The sequence below is a fragment of the Stegodyphus dumicola genome, chromosome 7 (genome assembly GCF_044657685.1).
Source record: "Stegodyphus dumicola isolate Sdum_Otavi_A_Nest chromosome 7, ASM4465768v1".
Taxonomy (NCBI): domain Eukaryota; kingdom Metazoa; phylum Arthropoda; class Arachnida; order Araneae; family Eresidae; genus Stegodyphus; species Stegodyphus dumicola.
The window spans coordinates 116,644,842-116,663,102 of record NC_140774.1 but is presented as its reverse complement, the minus strand read 5'-3'; the positions used below and the strand labels follow the sequence as shown (position 1 = coordinate 116,663,102).

At 35.4% G+C, this 18,261-nt stretch overlaps 1 protein-coding gene across 1 annotated transcript in view; it reads left to right on the top strand.

The window, feature by feature from the left end:
- LOC118186222 (uncharacterized) overlaps positions 1 to 18,261 on the top strand; it is a 103,915-nt gene that overhangs the window by 45,465 nt on the left and 40,189 nt on the right. The window contains exon 2 of the mRNA XM_035356297.2: positions 15,544 to 15,659. Coding sequence (XP_035212188.2) covers positions 15,587 to 15,659 — 73 coding nt within the window. The 5' untranslated portion in view covers positions 15,544 to 15,586. The remainder of the gene's footprint in view (positions 1 to 15,543; positions 15,660 to 18,261) is intronic.

Here is an 18,261-nt window from a genome sequence, read left to right as displayed (position 1 = left end):
GTCCTATTATTTATATTTCACGTTCTCTTTAAGTCACGATCTTTACAAGTAATGATCTTTACAAGTCACGATCTTTACGAGTCATGATCTTTACAAGTCACGATCTTTATAAGTCTCCCCACAAGAAGCACATTCGTCACCGTAGAGACAATGCTGCTCAGAGTTCATTGAGAGAGAAAGAGTTAACTGCTAACCTTGACAAAGCATCAGCATTCCCATGTGAACTTCCCTTGCGGTATGTCACAGTCATGTTATACCGTTGTAACGCTAAGGCCCAACGAGACAGTTTAGCACCATGAGGGGCGCTTTGGGTGAAGTAGGTGAGGGGATTGTGATCAGACACAATCTGCACTTTGGCACCGAAAATCCATGTATCAAATTTTTTCAAGGCTTCGATGACACAAAATGCTTCTCGTTCGATGGTTGACCATCGTTGCTGACAGGGCGTTAGTTTCTTGCTGAAAAATGCTATGGGCATTTCTTTTGTAAATGGCTTATCTTCATTATCATTCTCACCTATGGCAGGCAATCCTAGTAGCTGTTGTTCCTTATCATCTTTCTTCTCTTCTATCTTTTCAATGGCTTTGTCAAGTAGCTCATACCATTCATCAATTGTTTCAGCTTTATCAATTTCTTCAAATATGGGATTTCCGTGCTTGGTGAAAGTCCTATAAACTGAAAAAAACCTCAGCAATTTTTTCTTCTGCCTTTTTCTAATAATTCTTCATCAACATGATGTAGATTGTCTACCTCGGGCTCGGGCTCTTCTATTAATTCAGCAATTCCTTCCGTTTCTTTCTCGTCTTCCAGTTCTTCGCTGTCATCCGAATAACTTTCTGTTCAATCTTCCATGTGTTCACCCTTGAACTTGAAAGGTTTCTGTGGTTTTCAGTTTCATTGTGGCTGACATTTTCCTTTTCAGATTCAACTTTTGTTGTATAATCCACACTTTCTTTTTCATCCTCCAGTTCAACAGTATCTATGCTGTCCTTATTGTACTTTTTGTTTGTATTATTACCCAGAATTTCTTTTTCAGTAAATTGTAATAGTTCACTGTTATCTGCAAGTTTATTTTCAGCAATATATTCTTTCTCTTCTATGTTCTCATCATCAAGATTTACTTGAGTTTTATTGTCATCTGCAATTATTTCTTTTTCAGCTGCAGTTTCAGCATCATCTGTATTTTCTGTTTTGGTTACTGGCTTCACTTTTTCACTTTCATTCACAGTTTCTTTTTCAACTGGGATTTCAGTCTCACCCATAAATTCGTTTTTACTTTCAGGTGGAATAATTTCTACATCTGTTATTTTGCTGTTAATTAACTTTTCCTCTTTGAGTTCATCTTCTGTTTCAGCCCTCTTAGTTTCTTCAGTTATAATTTCTTCCTTCTGTGCTTCCTGTTCAACAATTTTATCTTCTATCATTTCTGTTTTCTCTATTTCTGTAAAGGGCAGTTCTTTATAACTTTCACAGAAATTTTTAACATCTTGCTTAATAGTAGGCCAAAAGAATGAGTACTTGATTCGTTGAATTGTCTTTTTCTCACCGAGGTGGCCGGCAAGAGGGATTTCATGTGACATTCTTAGGACTTGCCTTCTTTTTTCTAAAGGTAACATACTTGGATCTACTTGAATTTCTAATTCAGCAGCTAAAACCAGCAAATCCTCTTTTTTCCCACGTCCCACAAAAGCCATTTCTCGATTTTATTCAGTCAATAGACTCTCAGTTTTATAAAAAGCAATTCTCTTTTCTTTTTCTATTTAAATATAATTCACAATGAATTTAATTTTATGCGGCACGAAAATCAATCAGTGAAATCAATACTTAATGTGTTGTTCACCTACTCTGGCGAGTCAAACGAAATTACATTTGAACACTGGCGTATTCATTACTTTGACAAGTAAATAAACTAAGATTCCATGACGGAAACAATAATTAATTATTTTACGTTTACAAGGTAAATTGAGCTCTCACCTGAGTTATTTTGGTTCGTAATTATATGCGGGGAAACCCCGATCCTGTCGACTGCGCCAGTAAAAATCCTTTCCTTATTTCAATATAATGGATATTGAATCTTGTAGGAAGAATAAAGCTAAATTTTCAGAATGAACAAAATACTTTTATTTGAATTTTAAAACAGAACCAAAAAAAAAAAAATAATAATAATAAATACTGCAGCTCTTAACTATCAAAATTTTAAATTCTTAACTACTACAGTTAAAACTCTTACAACTATTAAAATATTAAAATCTTAAACTCTCTAAATAAAATATATAAAAATCTTCCGAATCCTCTTCTTGTTGCCACACCGTAAAATGCAAGTTCTTGTCCTATTATTTATATTTCACGTTCTCTTTAAGTCACGATCTTTACAAGTAATGATCTTTACAAGTCACGATCTTTACAAGTAATGATCTTTACAAGTCACGATCTTTACGAGTCATGATCTTTACAAGTAACGATCTTTACACAGACTCTCAGTTGTCCTAGATTATCGGTGAGCCCGGTCTGGGCACACCTAGGGTTTGCCGTTTGATTTTAGGCAAGGATAAGGAGACTAATATAAAATAAGGAGATTAGCATACAGCCAAAAAAAAAGCATAAAAATTTCTTTTCAAACAATTCCTTTTATACCCTAAAAAAATCTGGAAGATTTCTTTGAAAAATGAGGGTGTTAAAAACTAAACATGGCTAAAATATATAGACTGGTTTGAGCTGCCATCTACTATAAATAAAGAAGGTTCAGAGTAGCCTATACTAACCTATAAATCCTTTTTCATTGAATTTTTTCTGTGCATGCAGAAGGAAATTTTTAGGTGTGTCCAGACCAGACACAGTGTGCCGCAAAGAATTAAACGACACTAAGAGTTTTCTCGCCCTGTCGATTTAGGCACAGGGGTTCAACCCCGGCCCTGGCACCTTGAAGAGACAAGATGAACATCGTTTTCGCGACATTGGTCGTTATGATTTGTTACGCGCAAGTCACACGGGCTGCCTGTCGCCCAATGTCATTACCCAAGAAAAGCCAGGGCGCCACCCCCAGGCAGTACTCGGGATGCCACCTCGGGCGACTAGAGCTTTGAGCTCTAGTCTCAGACCACCGCGTCAACCAATAAGTGATCTTTGAGAGGCCTTTAGAACCACTATGTTCATGATTTGTATACCCCATGGCCGACACTACCTAAGTACAGATCCTAGCCAGTAACTTCGCAGAGTTCTCTACCATCGGGGGGGGGGTAGTGTGGTCAGCAATTTTGATGGTTTGTTACATTTATTTCCTCATTTCGCTTTTCATTTATATACATTAAAGTGTTCTTCCGATTACTGAGTTCTAAATAAGGTAGAGAAATTTATGTGAACAGTTTAATTAATAATTGTAGAACAATCGTGTAAATGTAAAATTTAATTTTTACGTAGCCTGTGTGGAGCAAGAAATTCTGACAAAATGTTTATTGCGTACTAATAATTTACATGAAAAACATGTCAGGAATAAAATATTACAGTTACCAAAAAACGAATGTATGAAAGATGGTATCACAATCATGTTTATGCTTTAAAAAATTATGATGAATCATAAAAATTCATCCTCACCATCACAGCAGCCGAGTGGCAAAGTCTCTGAACACTAGTAATTCGGTCCGAGGCTAAAATCCCGCCAATGGGCTGGCTGCATGGACGTTTTCGTCATTTTCCCATAAGTGATGCGTTACGAGACAGTTTCCCTTAGAAAGTCCTCCATGAAGACATCCCTTCCTTCCGTGCAGTGTCTAAGGGTGGAGCACGTAAATAAATAAATAAATAATCATAACAATTCGTTCTGCTTTTGGGGAACGCATTTCGAATTTTCAGTGTTTTCAAAGCTAAAAACATGAACTGCAAGTAATTTTTTTAATTAATTACTTTAAGAGTGTAGGGGTATCATTCATTATACAATTTGCCATTAATGTTCATTTGGGATTTTTTACAATTATTGAAAAGTTCAAGTACCCATTTTTGCATTAGCTTATGTAAGGAAATGTACGACATTAATTATGCTCAGAGTATTGGACATTTTAAATTTTTTTTAAATTTTCATTTTAATCGCTATTCTAAAAAGAATCATAAAAAATAATTTCGCAATAATCGCGACGAATAATGTTTTATTACTGTATTATCCCATTCTGCTTCCGAAGCTACGCATCTCGAAAATTGATTTGTCTTAATTGTGGGCATACATCAAAAGAATGAAAGAAATAATTCTGAACAAGCACGCAAAGATTACGCACATGCTGCTGCCATGGTAACACAATGTATAAAAATAGCAATCATTCAGAGCATAAAAGGTTTTTAGCAGCTCTTTTTAAAGAATGAATTATTTCTAAAAATAGACGTCTTCGTCTTGTTAGGGATTGAAATCTCAAATAAAAGGATTTTTAACCGCACGGGTCACAGATTCTCTTTGTTGGAAAGGAAAGCTTATTATTGGTTTTAAGTACATTATAAATGTCGCTAACATCAAATACAAATCGGAATACGTTTCATGAAAGTTGATTATTTTCTCTTTGCTTTTCGGCTTTTATAATTTTATTTTAGCTTTGGAAAAATATAGCGATACTAAGCCTCTTGTTAAAACATATATATAGATAAATTTAATCCGTTTAGTTTATTTTGTTTTGAACATTTTAATTAAAAGCATTACGTTACCAAAATGTTCTTAATCTCAATGCCTTTCTTAGTTTATTTCTTGAACTTCGAATAGATACATTTCAAAGATGCTCACAAGCTTAAAAACCTAAGTATATGACACCCTTTAAAACTTTGATATATTTAAAAAAATCATACAAAATCAACAAATTGCCGAATCAGAGTGCTGTTTGTATCTAAAGATTTATTACAGAAGCAGATTGTTTCCTTCGACAGAAGGTTTATTTTAATTCAAAATTTGAGTGATAAATGGTATTGTACCGCTCACATCACAAACTTTGCAAATTTAATTGTTTTAAAAAATAAAACATGCAGCTGAATGCTCATGGGGAATTTGTATACTGTTAATAGTATAATAACATGCTCCCAAGTGTAAAGAATAAATGTCATGCAAAATTTTAATTTTTCTCATTCAAATATTTTAATGCGGTAGAAATTTTCAAGTGATAGTGTACATAATGACAAGAGAAAACAATTCGACTCTAATACGACAATTCATTCATATTATGCGATTTTTAAATGAAGTCAAAACTGATGGAACATCCTGTATATTGTAGTGAAGTAATGAATTTAAACGTTATATACGTACTGTATCATTTTTCTTTGTAGAGCACTGTGAACCTATCTGCGCTTATTAGTTTCGCGATGCACTTTGTTGCTATAGGTAACAAAAATGTTTTAATCGTTCTCCGCAAAATCAGGCATTACAACGACCGGTCTCATCTGTATATATCCTCCACATTAGACATTAACACCACGAGTGGAGCATCCATTCCCTGGTTTGCTTCTATGAGCTGCCTTACATGCTAATAGTTCTCCACACTCAGAGCCTGTACGGAGTGGCTCCACAACCACCGATCAGCCCGTGGGGACTTCTCATGTTCATAGCCACCATCCATCAACCAGGACTGAGCGGAGACCCAAGGAATCGAAGCTGTCAAGACACATGTCCAGGCAGTAATCTGGAAGAACCCCGGGTGTCCTCCTAAAAATGATCGGTTCTTACCAGTCGATCCCAAGGGATGGTTTATCCAGCATCATTAGCCTATGCCAGCCAAGGCCGAAACCCCAGCTGACATAGTTACCAGCGGGCAGCACGAGGATGCTGATGCTGAACTGAGGGAGACGAGAGCAGGTTTTCCCATCTCCATTCGCTCAACCCCGGCCCTTCGGTCGAACACCAGGTCTCCTGCCTTCCCTTCCCCCGCACGGGCAGTTCCAGCCGGTTTCGGACATTAAACCTCCAGGTCAGGTGTCGACGTCCGCTCTTACGATCAAATGCTAGGTCTCCTCCCGCAAGCCGTCGATTCTGGACATTTTTCCTCGGGGTGCGAACGCCACCCGCCACTCCACATTAGACAGAAAGTAGGTTGCCAGTCAGAAATTCTCAGGGAAGGTGAAGTATGCCAATCCTGCCGCAAGCCAAAGGTCCCAGTCCGAGACGGCGGTCTTTAAGTAAGTTTCACTGACCAGTCGGTGTTACCGCTGCTGGCTGCCAGAGTTCACGGTGGCGGGAACAGAAGACCGTGGAGATATCACTGGTCGTCAGTTTGCTACTCATCAGTGCTATGCGTGCTACCCGAGAGCTTGCACACTTAACACAGGAATTACGCCCTCACCCCCAGACTGGGCTAGTGAACTTTCGACTCAAGGTAACTCCCAGCTGGACATGTGAAAATTTTAGAATCTTGTTTTTATCCCCCGATGCCGAGACTGCGAGATCCCTGCCAGTACAATAAATGAATGCCGAGGAGGGGGGATTGAGTAGGTAAGGTGAACGCGAAAAAGTGCAAATTTTTGACCAAAAAAATTGGCACAATATTTCTTCACGTAACAAAATAATTTAATAGAAATCGGTGCTTGTCTTCAGTAGCGGCCTTAGCGAGATGGTGCATTTAGCGCGTTTCTGAATTGGCAACAAACGGGTACCGATCTACGCAAGTGCGAGAAACAAAAGTTACCGAGCTGCAGATGTGCAACAAACAATCGATTAATGACCTAACTGTTTTTGTAATTGCATTGTATCAACATAACGGTTTTTCATTGTATTTTTATTGTGTTTGCATTGTATCAATATAATTTTTCTTCAAATAAATTATTAACAAATTTGTATTAGATGAAATAATTTATAAGATTTTGGGACATGTTTATATATATTGTTATTTAAACTATATTGCTCACATAATTGTATTAAATACGATAATGAATGAATATATTAAATAAAGTCTTCTTAAATATAGTTGTTATTTCGAATTAACTGCAGACAAAATAGTATTAAATACTATCATAATTACAAATTTATATTTAATTCCTTTTATATGTATATATTAAATAACTGTTGTATAGATATTGAATGAATAGTCTATTTATCGTTTACTGTAGTCAATTTCGTTTTCTTGGATGTTTATAACATTTGGCTACAAACTGCTTTGACTGAATTGCACTAACTCCGCTTTCTTTCGTCAAGACTACTGCAGAAGACAAATACCCAGGAACTTGCTTCTTGATGAGACTAAGACTAAATGGACAACTAATTTAACATAATGTTAAATGGTTGGCAGTCATTGTAATACTAGCCGTGCTAATGTCATTCGACTGAAAACTACTTGACAAAATGTACCAGGCTGAAGACATAAGAATTGACGTGCGAGAGATTTTTATTTTGCTGTGCAACTAAATATTAATCCTGTTCTGCGAACGTGATCAAACGCATAAGATGTGTTTTTTATGCTTACTGTACGAACATGAAATGGCAGAAATCACATTGCAGTAATAAATGCTTATGAAATATTATCCATTTTGAATATGAATAAATATGATCTTTGCGGATGTCTGATGGCTGGGAATAAGACCACTGGGTTAATGACAAAGAAAATATTTATCTTTTTCCAAATAATGTGGACGGACAAGTGATGTGATAATCACGGTAAGTGGATGGAAACTGTGGTGTGACGTTCAGACATATGCACCCCTCGAACTTCCAGGTGCTTAATGAGAGATATCTGTTTGTCAGAGACAGAATGGACAGCAGACCTTTGGAAGAAAGGTGCAGCGGAAACGCCCCTGGTGTGGTTTCTGGATATGAGGGACTAATTAAGTTTCTTTCCCAAGTTGTAACAAAAACGAAGAGAGGGCTTTGTGTAAAAGTTTTTGATGCTGTAAACGAGTGAAAACAGACGCATCTCAGCGTCGTCGTCGCCTCAGCGGCCTTTGTATGTATTATGGCTGAAATGATTTGATTATTTTTAATAACTAATCAAGAATTTCTTATTAAGTTTTTAAAATAAATATTTTAAAAGACAACCGGTCTTTTCTTTCACCCACCACGGGTGTTCTGATGTTACAGTGGTAAATTTAATTTCTCGAAACAGTGTACTTTCAATAGATAACAATTTGCTTATTTATAAAACTGTATTGCGTCCCATACTATGTTATGCCTGCCCGGTTTGGGCATATTCATTCAAATCATACAAGAAAAAGTTACAGCAGGCCCAAAATTGTGTCCTAAGCCAGATCACCAACTCGCCCTGGTACGTTCGAAATCAAAAACTTCATGATGAATTAGGCATTGAAGAGCTGAAATATTTTTATTGGCGGTTTACCCGGAATTTTTATGCTAACCTCGCAAGTATCAACAACCCTGCTATAAGGGTCTACGATTATGACGTAAATGACCCAAATAATTGTAAACATCCTATGGCCATACTTAGTACTCATATTGTTTGACTTACTTTACCTGTACATTATGACTTATGCTGTGATTTAAGTACACCAGTTGACTCACTATCTGTATTGTATGTATGTATTATATATATCTCTAGACTCAGGTTAAAGCTAACTCTTTTCCCCTTTCCTCAGCTCTCCCAGATGGCATTTTTAGGTCTTTATTGGAATTCGGCGCACGCTTTATTTCTGCTAGAATATCTTATTATCCCATTACTCAAAAATATGATCAACTTTAAATATATATATATATTATTATTATATCTTATTTTAGTTACTCATAACAGCATTCGAAACAACCTACATGTTCGACAAGGGGTAGGGTCCTTGACCCACGCACCCTGGTGTTACACCGCTTCTAAGTGCGATCTTTATGGCAAATTCAAGAATATCTTCTATCGATGTACCAAATATCCAGACGACGTTTTTAAAACATATTGTATTTTAAACTGAATGCATTCAATGAAATTATTGTCTTGAAAAGGATACTCATTCTGTGCATAAGAAGTTATCAATTAACTTGAAAGATAATTCATTGTTTAGGCTGTTTTATAATTACTGTTGTAGAATCAGTCTGTATGTTCAACTGATGTGCGCTGTTTCGTAAAATAACCTGCATATAATGCTGAAGATCCATTTCAGTTTCAATATTTTACTGATTAGAAACGTTCCAAATTTCTTATTCTCAAACATAGCCAATGGTTAATGAAAAAACTCTAATATGTTGTTACTAAACTGCGAGGTTAGACTTCTTTCAAATAGTAAAACTGTAGTAAAATGTAAAAAATTTTGTGAAAATGCAACTGGAGTCGATATGCAGTTAAGGAAACTGCTTTGTACTTTTAACTTTTCAAAATATTATAAAATTGTCCGGTAACTGTGTATTTAGATTTAACTGTTTTATTTCTTTTCTTAATGGTTTGCAGTAACTGGTCTTTTGTTAGTGTATAATACTCTGTGTTAAACGAAACTAAAGGAAACTTTGTGTTACTGTCTATTATTTTATTCTCTCTATTAGAAAATAACAGAAATTGCTTCAACCATTCAACGGTCTAGTGTATGGAACTCTCGAAACTATTTCGTATTTCACCTATACATGGAAGAATGTGTAACTGAAATACGAACTAATTTCATTTAGAAAATTTTTCCTGTCAGGACACTCTTTTTCTCCTAAGATCTAGTTGTCATTTCCTTTGCTATCTTTGCATAACCAAGCGAACCTTTTCCTTTCGTCAAGAGTTCTAAAATACAATTCATATGAGAAGTTTATGTAACTATCAGGACTAGAAATATTTGAGCATCATGCTTTCATATAAAATAGAAAATGTATCTAATGAAATGTTTTCAAAATATTTTAAATTAAATTAAATATTGCAGTAACTATGCAAATGAAAATGATATTTCTTGTACTCTGAAATCAATATTATTTGTGGCTACTCTTCAACAGTACATGATTTTATTTCTTATTGAACATCTAAATGAATATCTAAACATACTTATCATTCACATTATAGTTAGCGAAGTAGTTCATTCCAAAATTACTGTTTGGACATTTGAAGAGGGGAAAAAAAGGTACGTTGTCTGGAAAGTAATGCTGAAATTACTGAAACGAACTTCTGCCTTCATTGTTATTTTAACTGTAACGTAATATTCACATCAGATACAAAGTTTTCAAAATTTTCATAATTGCTGCATTACCTTTTCCTGCAGGAAGTATGAAGTTCTTGAATGACAGAAAAGGAAAGAAAATTACTAATGAAGCAAATATTGAAATTCCTTGCACAAATGATGTTACTGAATCGGATCCCAGATGGAATAACAATTATTTAAAATTTCTTTCACGTTTATGGGCCCTCATTTTACTAGGTCTGATTTATGACCATCAGTTTAGAGTCTCTAAATTTAAACTCCAAATGTTGAGTTCGTAGTTTGCAACAGGAAGTTAACAACATAACATCAAATGCGTGCAAACTAATCCCGAACGCCTTTGGACTCGCTGATGAATCATAACGGCGTGGCTGGCGTATCGAATTTGCGTCCGCCAACGAAGTACGTATAATATGGATTTCCATTTGACCTTTGGCTTTCTTAATCCCCGTGCAGTTTATTCCTGCACGCACGTGCTTTTCAAATGCAGTTCCAGACGTCTTTTCGGTTTGACTGATATCCTTTGAGAAGGGGATGTCAGAATTGCTTTTAATTATGCAGCTTTACACGTTTGTTATTTTGTTAGAATGTTAAGTGACTGGAGTGTTTTAAAACAATGGCTATCGAATTTTTAAGTTACTTATATATTTGTGACAAATGTTGAAACCGGAATGGGTCGTAAATACATCACAGCAATATATTTTCCTTTCCACTTTAGGTTTGTCAGTTGCCTTGAAACTGAACTGAAAAAAAGATGTAATAAGTTATTCTAAAATTTAAAGCCTGACGACTTGACACGAAAGAAATAACAGCATTAGTGAATTACTGTAAAAATTTTCGTAATCGACAGTATGGCCTCGTAACGGCACTTTTGTAGATCAAAATTTAAATCCGAAATTTAGGTTTATGAGATAAAAATGTACGTAATGAGCTAGCAACATGAGACTTAAATGTGGACGAGTTTTATGTTTTATTTTCCGCCGCCTAATATAACAAAGCCATCATCCAGAATATAAAGATGAACTCTTTTTATACGTCCGTTGATGTGTGAACTTTGAAGAAAGCCTTCATGACCTTTCAAAAGCAATTCGTATTCAGCTTCGTATTGCTATCTTTACTTTAGCTCTCGCCTGGAAAAATATAAAAAACATTACTTTGCTATTGAAGTAAATTGTGGCCTATTATTATATTCGTAGATGACGAGTCGAGTGACAAAATTACGTTTAAGGCAAAAAATATAACGATTTGTGTATAAAAACTGTATAAAAATCTAAAATATACAACAAGAAGAAGGCAAACAAAAATGGCGATGTTGTTTAAGAATTGTTATTGAAGTAACTTTCCTATCGCTCTTGCTTTGAATTCACACTTTCTTGCCAGAATGTAAATTATCTAACGCGTGTGTATTCAAATGAGTTAGAAAGAACTTAAAATTTAAGAGAAGGTTTTGGAAGGTGAATTCAGAGCGGGTTCTGCCTGCCTGAAGGCCGCTTTACTATGATTACTTTATTATGATTTTACTTTGATTTTCTAGAGCTCTATGACGTTGAGCTATTCTTACCACAACTTGTTTATGCCGACTTCCAAGTCACAGCCTGCCTGCATGATAGTTAACCTGTGAAGCTGTTGGGCTAAACTTTTATTTAATTTTAAGTTAGACATTACCTTTTGAGTTAAGCCATAAGTGTGGCTTTTGTAGCACGAGTTGGTGCCATCTATGAACTTGAGTTAATAAAGTGTTCTTTACATCCTTCTCCCGAGTTGTCGTATCTTAAGACCTTAGCGAGTGTTCCCTAAACAGTCTTCGAACGTGGAGCTTGGTTTATGATAGCAAAGCGCACAAGACGTTATAATAAAATCGGGAAGATACTTTTAGCTTATCATGAATTTTGGCCATATGGAAAGTAGGACACTATGAAGCGAAATTAATTGCCCATTTCAGATATTTTTATTATTATTTAAAATTAAAGAACGGATTAGCATCTTAAGAAAAATGGCTGCAGATGCTTCTGGAAAATGAAAAGTGACCTAACAAAGCAAAGTACACTGCAGGTTATTAAGAATAACAAATGATTTCTGAATTCCAAAATCCAAGTCTTTCAGATTAGAATTTATATTCATAAGTTTCATAAACTCTCTTTTCAAGCTAACAGTTTCAGGCCCATCACAGGCACTCTGGTATAATTATAACTACATAATAAAGCTTGCTTCTTTACTTACTCGGACGGAATATGAAAAGCAGTGACCCACATTTCGATCGAAACCTGTACTTGAGCCTATTGTGACTCCACAATTTTAATTAACAGACCGAAGAACAGAGATGCATACTCAGAATTCCAGAGCACTTTCAGCTGGGTCGCTTAATTGCCGTTTCACGTATTTAATCATGCTCTTGACTGCCTGAATCCCCAATTCTAACTTGATTGTTGTCCCCGTCGGAATTCGGTTTGCTGACGAAGAGAAATAATCATATTTTACAGCTCACTGCTCATATTCAAAGACTGCGAATTCCTCAGCCTCAGACCGTATGTATTTTTTTAATTAGAAGGTGGCGAGAAAGATAGGTATTCAAAATGGCTGGAAAGAAAAAATAGAGTTTAAAACTCGGTTTCTGAAATGCTAAGCACTTTGATTTGAATTCTAAAATCCTCAAAAATATAATAAACAATTTACAATCTTATTTAAACGAAACAGGAGTTCTTGGTGACAAAGAGGAAAACACAAATTAAAAGTACAATGGTATTTTGGTACACGTTATTAATCCATTCAGGATCCTTGTACGAATACCAAATGAACATTTACAGTAAGAGAAGTAAAGGGAAAATAATTAATCTCTTCTTATAAAAAAATCCTACTATAATCACTATATCGCTGATTAATACTAAAATTCAAATACAGTGGGTGGAATATATGTTGTACATAAATGAAGCAATTTTACATGATGATACTGTACATAAATGTTTTTGTGCCATCTTGATCAACAATTTTCTGCGTTGCTTCTCATAATTTTCCTAAAACTCGATGATGAATTTATAAAAAAATTAAGTGAAAAAAATGGAAAATGACTTGAAAATTCAGAGTTATAATTCGGCTTGTTTACGAAATAGCAGCAACAAGATACTGACGTTTACTGACAGTCTTACCGAAAGAGGTAAACAGGTGTAGCGTGTGCGCTCGTGATTCATCGAACTCGAGTCATATTTCAAACAAATATCGTATAGCAGAAAAAAATTTTCTCTTCCAAATAGAACGTATTTCAAAGCAGACGTATACAGTTGTACCTCTATAACTATTCTATAACTGCTTTGCGCATGATTAGTAAATACCTAAATTTTTAAATTAAACATAAATGGTTATAATTCTGAGAGCAGTCATTGCTGTCTGGTTCAAAATAAGAAGAAAAGAATATTTTGTTATCCTTTCATAATTGTATCAAAACAGGCCTTTTTCATCAAAATCCTCTTACTTAAAACAAATTAAAAAGAACCAAGAGTTATTTAACTTAATCTTTAGTTGGTATGTTTAAACTTATATTCTATTTAAAATGTCCCATAAATAAAATTACTCTTTTTTGTGGACACATTTCAAATATATCACGCTTTATTCATATAAATTATTAATAATTTCACCTAAATATTATATATATTTGGCATCTTTGAAAATTAAAGCAACCGCGCGCACATTTCCAAACGAAACAAACTTTTGAGTGAAATATGATGCACAGAACTCTGTTAGTCTTTCCCCAACCAGTGGTCGAATGGTTAAAAAAGAATGCATACTAGTAGTTCGACCTGGTTTGGGTTCGAACCCAGGCTAGTGGTTTGGCTGCATGGTTTCCGTGGATTTTTCCAAGTGTAACACGAATACGAGCTAGTTTTCCCCAGAACGTCCTGTTGTGACTTATCTTACTTGTCTGACAGTAACTTCAGAATAAGCCCACGAAATTCATTGTCGCAAGGACACCAAGATTGCGCATGTCGTCTTGAGCACCATACAGGTGGCAGTATGACTCTCCTCAGTTCCCAATTTTGATGGAAACCCTGGGGAGACGGGTCCAAGGGTTTTCCATCTTTCTCTTCCCATACCAACAACCTCTCGAGAGGACTTTCGGCTCTCTGTGTATTAAGAGTGCCGCCATACCACACCGATAATATACATTTACAAACTTCAATGCCTTCACCTGGCTTCGAACCAGGCCGGTATCGCAGTAGGCTCCTTTAACCACTATTCTATTTGAGCCGCTCAGAAAGTCCTCCGCAGGTACGCCTTCTCTTAGATAGATAGCTTTAGTGGCTTTGCCATATTCGTAGTAATTTAGCGTAACTTCTATGAGCCGTACTACACAAACTGAAGGTTAAATCCACTTCAAAATTTTATTATTCCCTTTCTTTTAGCCTTATGAGATAGTATGAAAATTAAAGCAGAAGCCTTTTTTGAACTTTTCCTAGTTGAGTCATTTTTATTTCTATTTGTCCATATTCCGATTTAATAGTTAACCCTTAAACGCTGTTAAAATGTTATGTAACCCTTAAACACGGAAACGCAACCGAAGTCTTAACCTGGGTATTTTTATATCTAGCGAATTAATCATGTTATTACTATACCCAGCAAATTAAAATGGGTTAACTTTTGAACATTTTACATATTTTCTTAACTTGCCTTATGCCAGTTTTTCACTTAGTTCTTCTTTCGAAATGAGAAGCTTGCACAGATTTATCTTCACTCTGTCAAATCTTGTTAAAGCATAACATAATCCTAATGCCATACGTTCGTCAGCATTACGTATTTAAGGAAAAGTGTATAGTCCCCGAACAGGAATTTTTCGAAGGAAAAATATAAATAACTTTCGCTGTTATGTGTTTCTCCAAAACTGCATAAATTCCGAAATTGTTTTGAGATCATTTTGTAAACAGGAAATGAATAAAAATGACAGCGTGTGGGCATTAAAGACATTGCCAACTATGATATAATTACAAAACAATAGAAACGAAAGAAACCTGCGTAAAATGGGTTATAATAATTCGAACATTTTCTTCCGATTCATAAGTAGATGTTTAAATTCTACCTATTAAAATCTAATTTGGATCTTCAATGAAGCATTCAGTGTTAGATTTGGCAGTAGTCGGAGAGAAAAGATGTTTAGTAATCTGAAAAACAGCGTATATTGTTGCCATTTTGTAGAACAACTGAATATCTTACTGAATAGCTGCTCCATTTTATCCGCAGCCCCATATATAAAATATGCGTTGATGTGTAGTGATTTCTACCCCCCTTCCCGAAGGCGTCATTTCTGCCCCCGTGCCCCATTATAAAATCTACTTAGTTCGATCTCCTCTATCTAATTGCCTCTATAGTTTTCCCAAATATATTTTAATCAAAGAATTCTCAAGTATGTTTCCTGAAATCCTTTTTAAAAATATATCATATGTTGTAAAGTTATTAAATGAATCATAATATTTATTTAGTTTCTGTATTGTTTTATTTTTTTAGGTTCAATATTTCGCCCAAAATGTGAAGATCCTGATCCCACAAAATGTTGTTTTTTGTCTTCTGGCAGAACATTTACGGAGCAGTTGCATTTTTCTGCTCTTTGCATTTCGTTCAAGGTATTGTTCATTTATTTCCCTTCCATATGTTCATTTATAATGCTTTATAATTATCCAATCTAATAGCGAGAAACTTATTGTGCTCAATCATAGGAGTTCTTTCTATTTGGGAAATTTCATCTCTATCTTGTACCACACAAATGTTTTTAAAGGGTACTTAAGTATTAACCAACGCAACAAGTTGGCGAGGTAAAAGTTACTTATAGGGGGCAAGTTGGTGGTTTTAGGGAATATTTTTTAGAAATCTGTTTTTATTTGAAAATGTATTAGGAAACTGCAGAGACTTGACATTGCGCAACACCGGTTATCTAACCAAACGCAGCTCTTTTTTGTTCCTTTAGAGATTTTGTAGCAAAATTCTCTATTCCTGCAAAAGTTTTATCGCGTGCTCTTCCTTTGCTGGTAAATTCCGCAAGCGCATATTTTAAAATTAAATTTAAAGCAAAAAATTTGATGTGTACACCACATGACTTCCTTGTATGTAATATTAAATTATATGCATTTTTCCTTCATTTCATTAAACTTATTGAATTGAATTAAATCTACTTCGTCGATAGTGCATAAACCACTATAGTATAAATGCACTCTTAAAATTCGTTACACTTATTTATCGTTATATCCTATGAATCGTTTCAGAGCTGCAATACTTGCCTGAGCACTAAAATCACTAACAAGTTCTAAATGGACGGCTTTCGTTGCAAAGCATACAAACACACACACGTACATTCTCAGTGGTTTGACTCCTCTACCACGTCTAGGGCTGATCAAGAATGGTTCTGAAAAGTCAGTTCCTGATCTAAGAAATGGTCTTCCGGGATTCACTCTCGCAGAAGGTAAATCAGCCATCATTTGTTTCGAAACCTCAGAGCAAAATCTGGCACTGATAACGCACTTTCTTATTCCTCTGCGTATTGCAGTTTTTGCTCCTATAATCCAATACTTTTGTTTCATCGCAAAAATAACTAATTGTACTCCTCCGTGCATATAATTAAGGTGATAAAATGTCACTAACAATTTTGTAACAGGATGATTCTTAGGCAATATTATTTGATGTTTCACAGAGTCTGGTAAGCTGGCATTTCTTAAACTTCCTCCTACACGTAGTATGCCACTGTTGTCTAAGACCGGATTTAGAGAAATTAAAGAACTTTTCTTTAACACTCTCGCTTTCTCTAAAGTAGCTATTTCCTTTGTATACACAGTTCTTTGGACTAGTTTGATTATAATATCATGCGCTTCTTTTAGTTCACTTATTTCTAAGAAAGGAGTCAAAATCCTATTCCCCCTCACATTTCTTATAAACCTTAAACACCAAGCAACAACTCTCTGCAACTTACTCCAAACTGAAAATTTGTTCCAAAGCTGCTCAACTAATTCCAACTGAACTACAAAACATTTGACAAAATTTTTTCTTTGCTCTTTTAGTATTTCCTCATTGTCTACATTTGGTAACCCACTGTTTAGTCCAACGCTCAAAACTTTTTCGAAGCCAAATTGGACCTGACCACCATTTTTCATTAAGTACCAACTTCTCAGCCGAGATTCCTCTAGTAAGCAAATCTGCGGGGACGATGATCCCAATCACTTGGACTCGATCTTTCCTGAATTTCCACAACCCGGTTGGCAAAGAACTGTTTCCATCTCTTCGCACTTTCCTTCACCCAATGCAACGCAATACAAGAATCACCCCAAAACACTATTCTTCCAATTTTATCCTTGGAAACACTACTAATTAATAAATAATTTCCCACTCTAGCACCTACTACCATGGCGGCCATTAGCACCAACAGTGCGTTAGTTTCTTTAACGGTGATACTCTACATTATAAAAGATACTCTGTAATTCCCGTTATTCTCACAATATCTAAAATAAACAACAGTTCCGTAAGCAGTTGGTGAAGCATCGCAAAACACATATACTTCCGATTGCTCATTCTCACAATCCAGAAAACAATATCTCGGAATAGTAACGTCTATTAATTTTTCAATTTCGTTACACCACGTTATCCGCTTTTCCTACAAGTCCTCCGGCAACTCTCATCCCAATCACACGCTCTCTCCCAAATTTCCTGTAACAATAACTTTTTACGTATCACAAACGGCGCAATCAAACCAATGGGATCAAAGATTCTTTCAGCTGTCTGTAAAACACATCTTTTAGTTCGTCGCAACGTTTTCCACGAATCCACCAAACTCTTCACCTCCAGCGACAACTCATCTCTATCAGGATTCCAATTCACCCTTAGGACTTTCAGCTGCTGAATTCCCTTTATCTCACTGTCACTAAGTCCATTTTCTATCCACAATTTTTCTTATTCTTTACTGTTCTAACTCAATTTCCTCAAATTAAATCCACAACTCTTTAATATTGATACAGCATCCGACGACAACTGAAATGATTCTCTCACACTGTCTCCACCATAATATAAATCGTCTACGTAAAGTGATGAATTTAGCATTTCAAATGACTTCGGTTTACTTTTTATATGATATTTTTATATGATGCTTTATCGTAGCACTCAAAACGAAAGGGGAACTTTTACATCCAAAGGGTAGTCTTTTCGTTCTCATAATTTTATATTCTTCACTAGAGTTATCTGAAT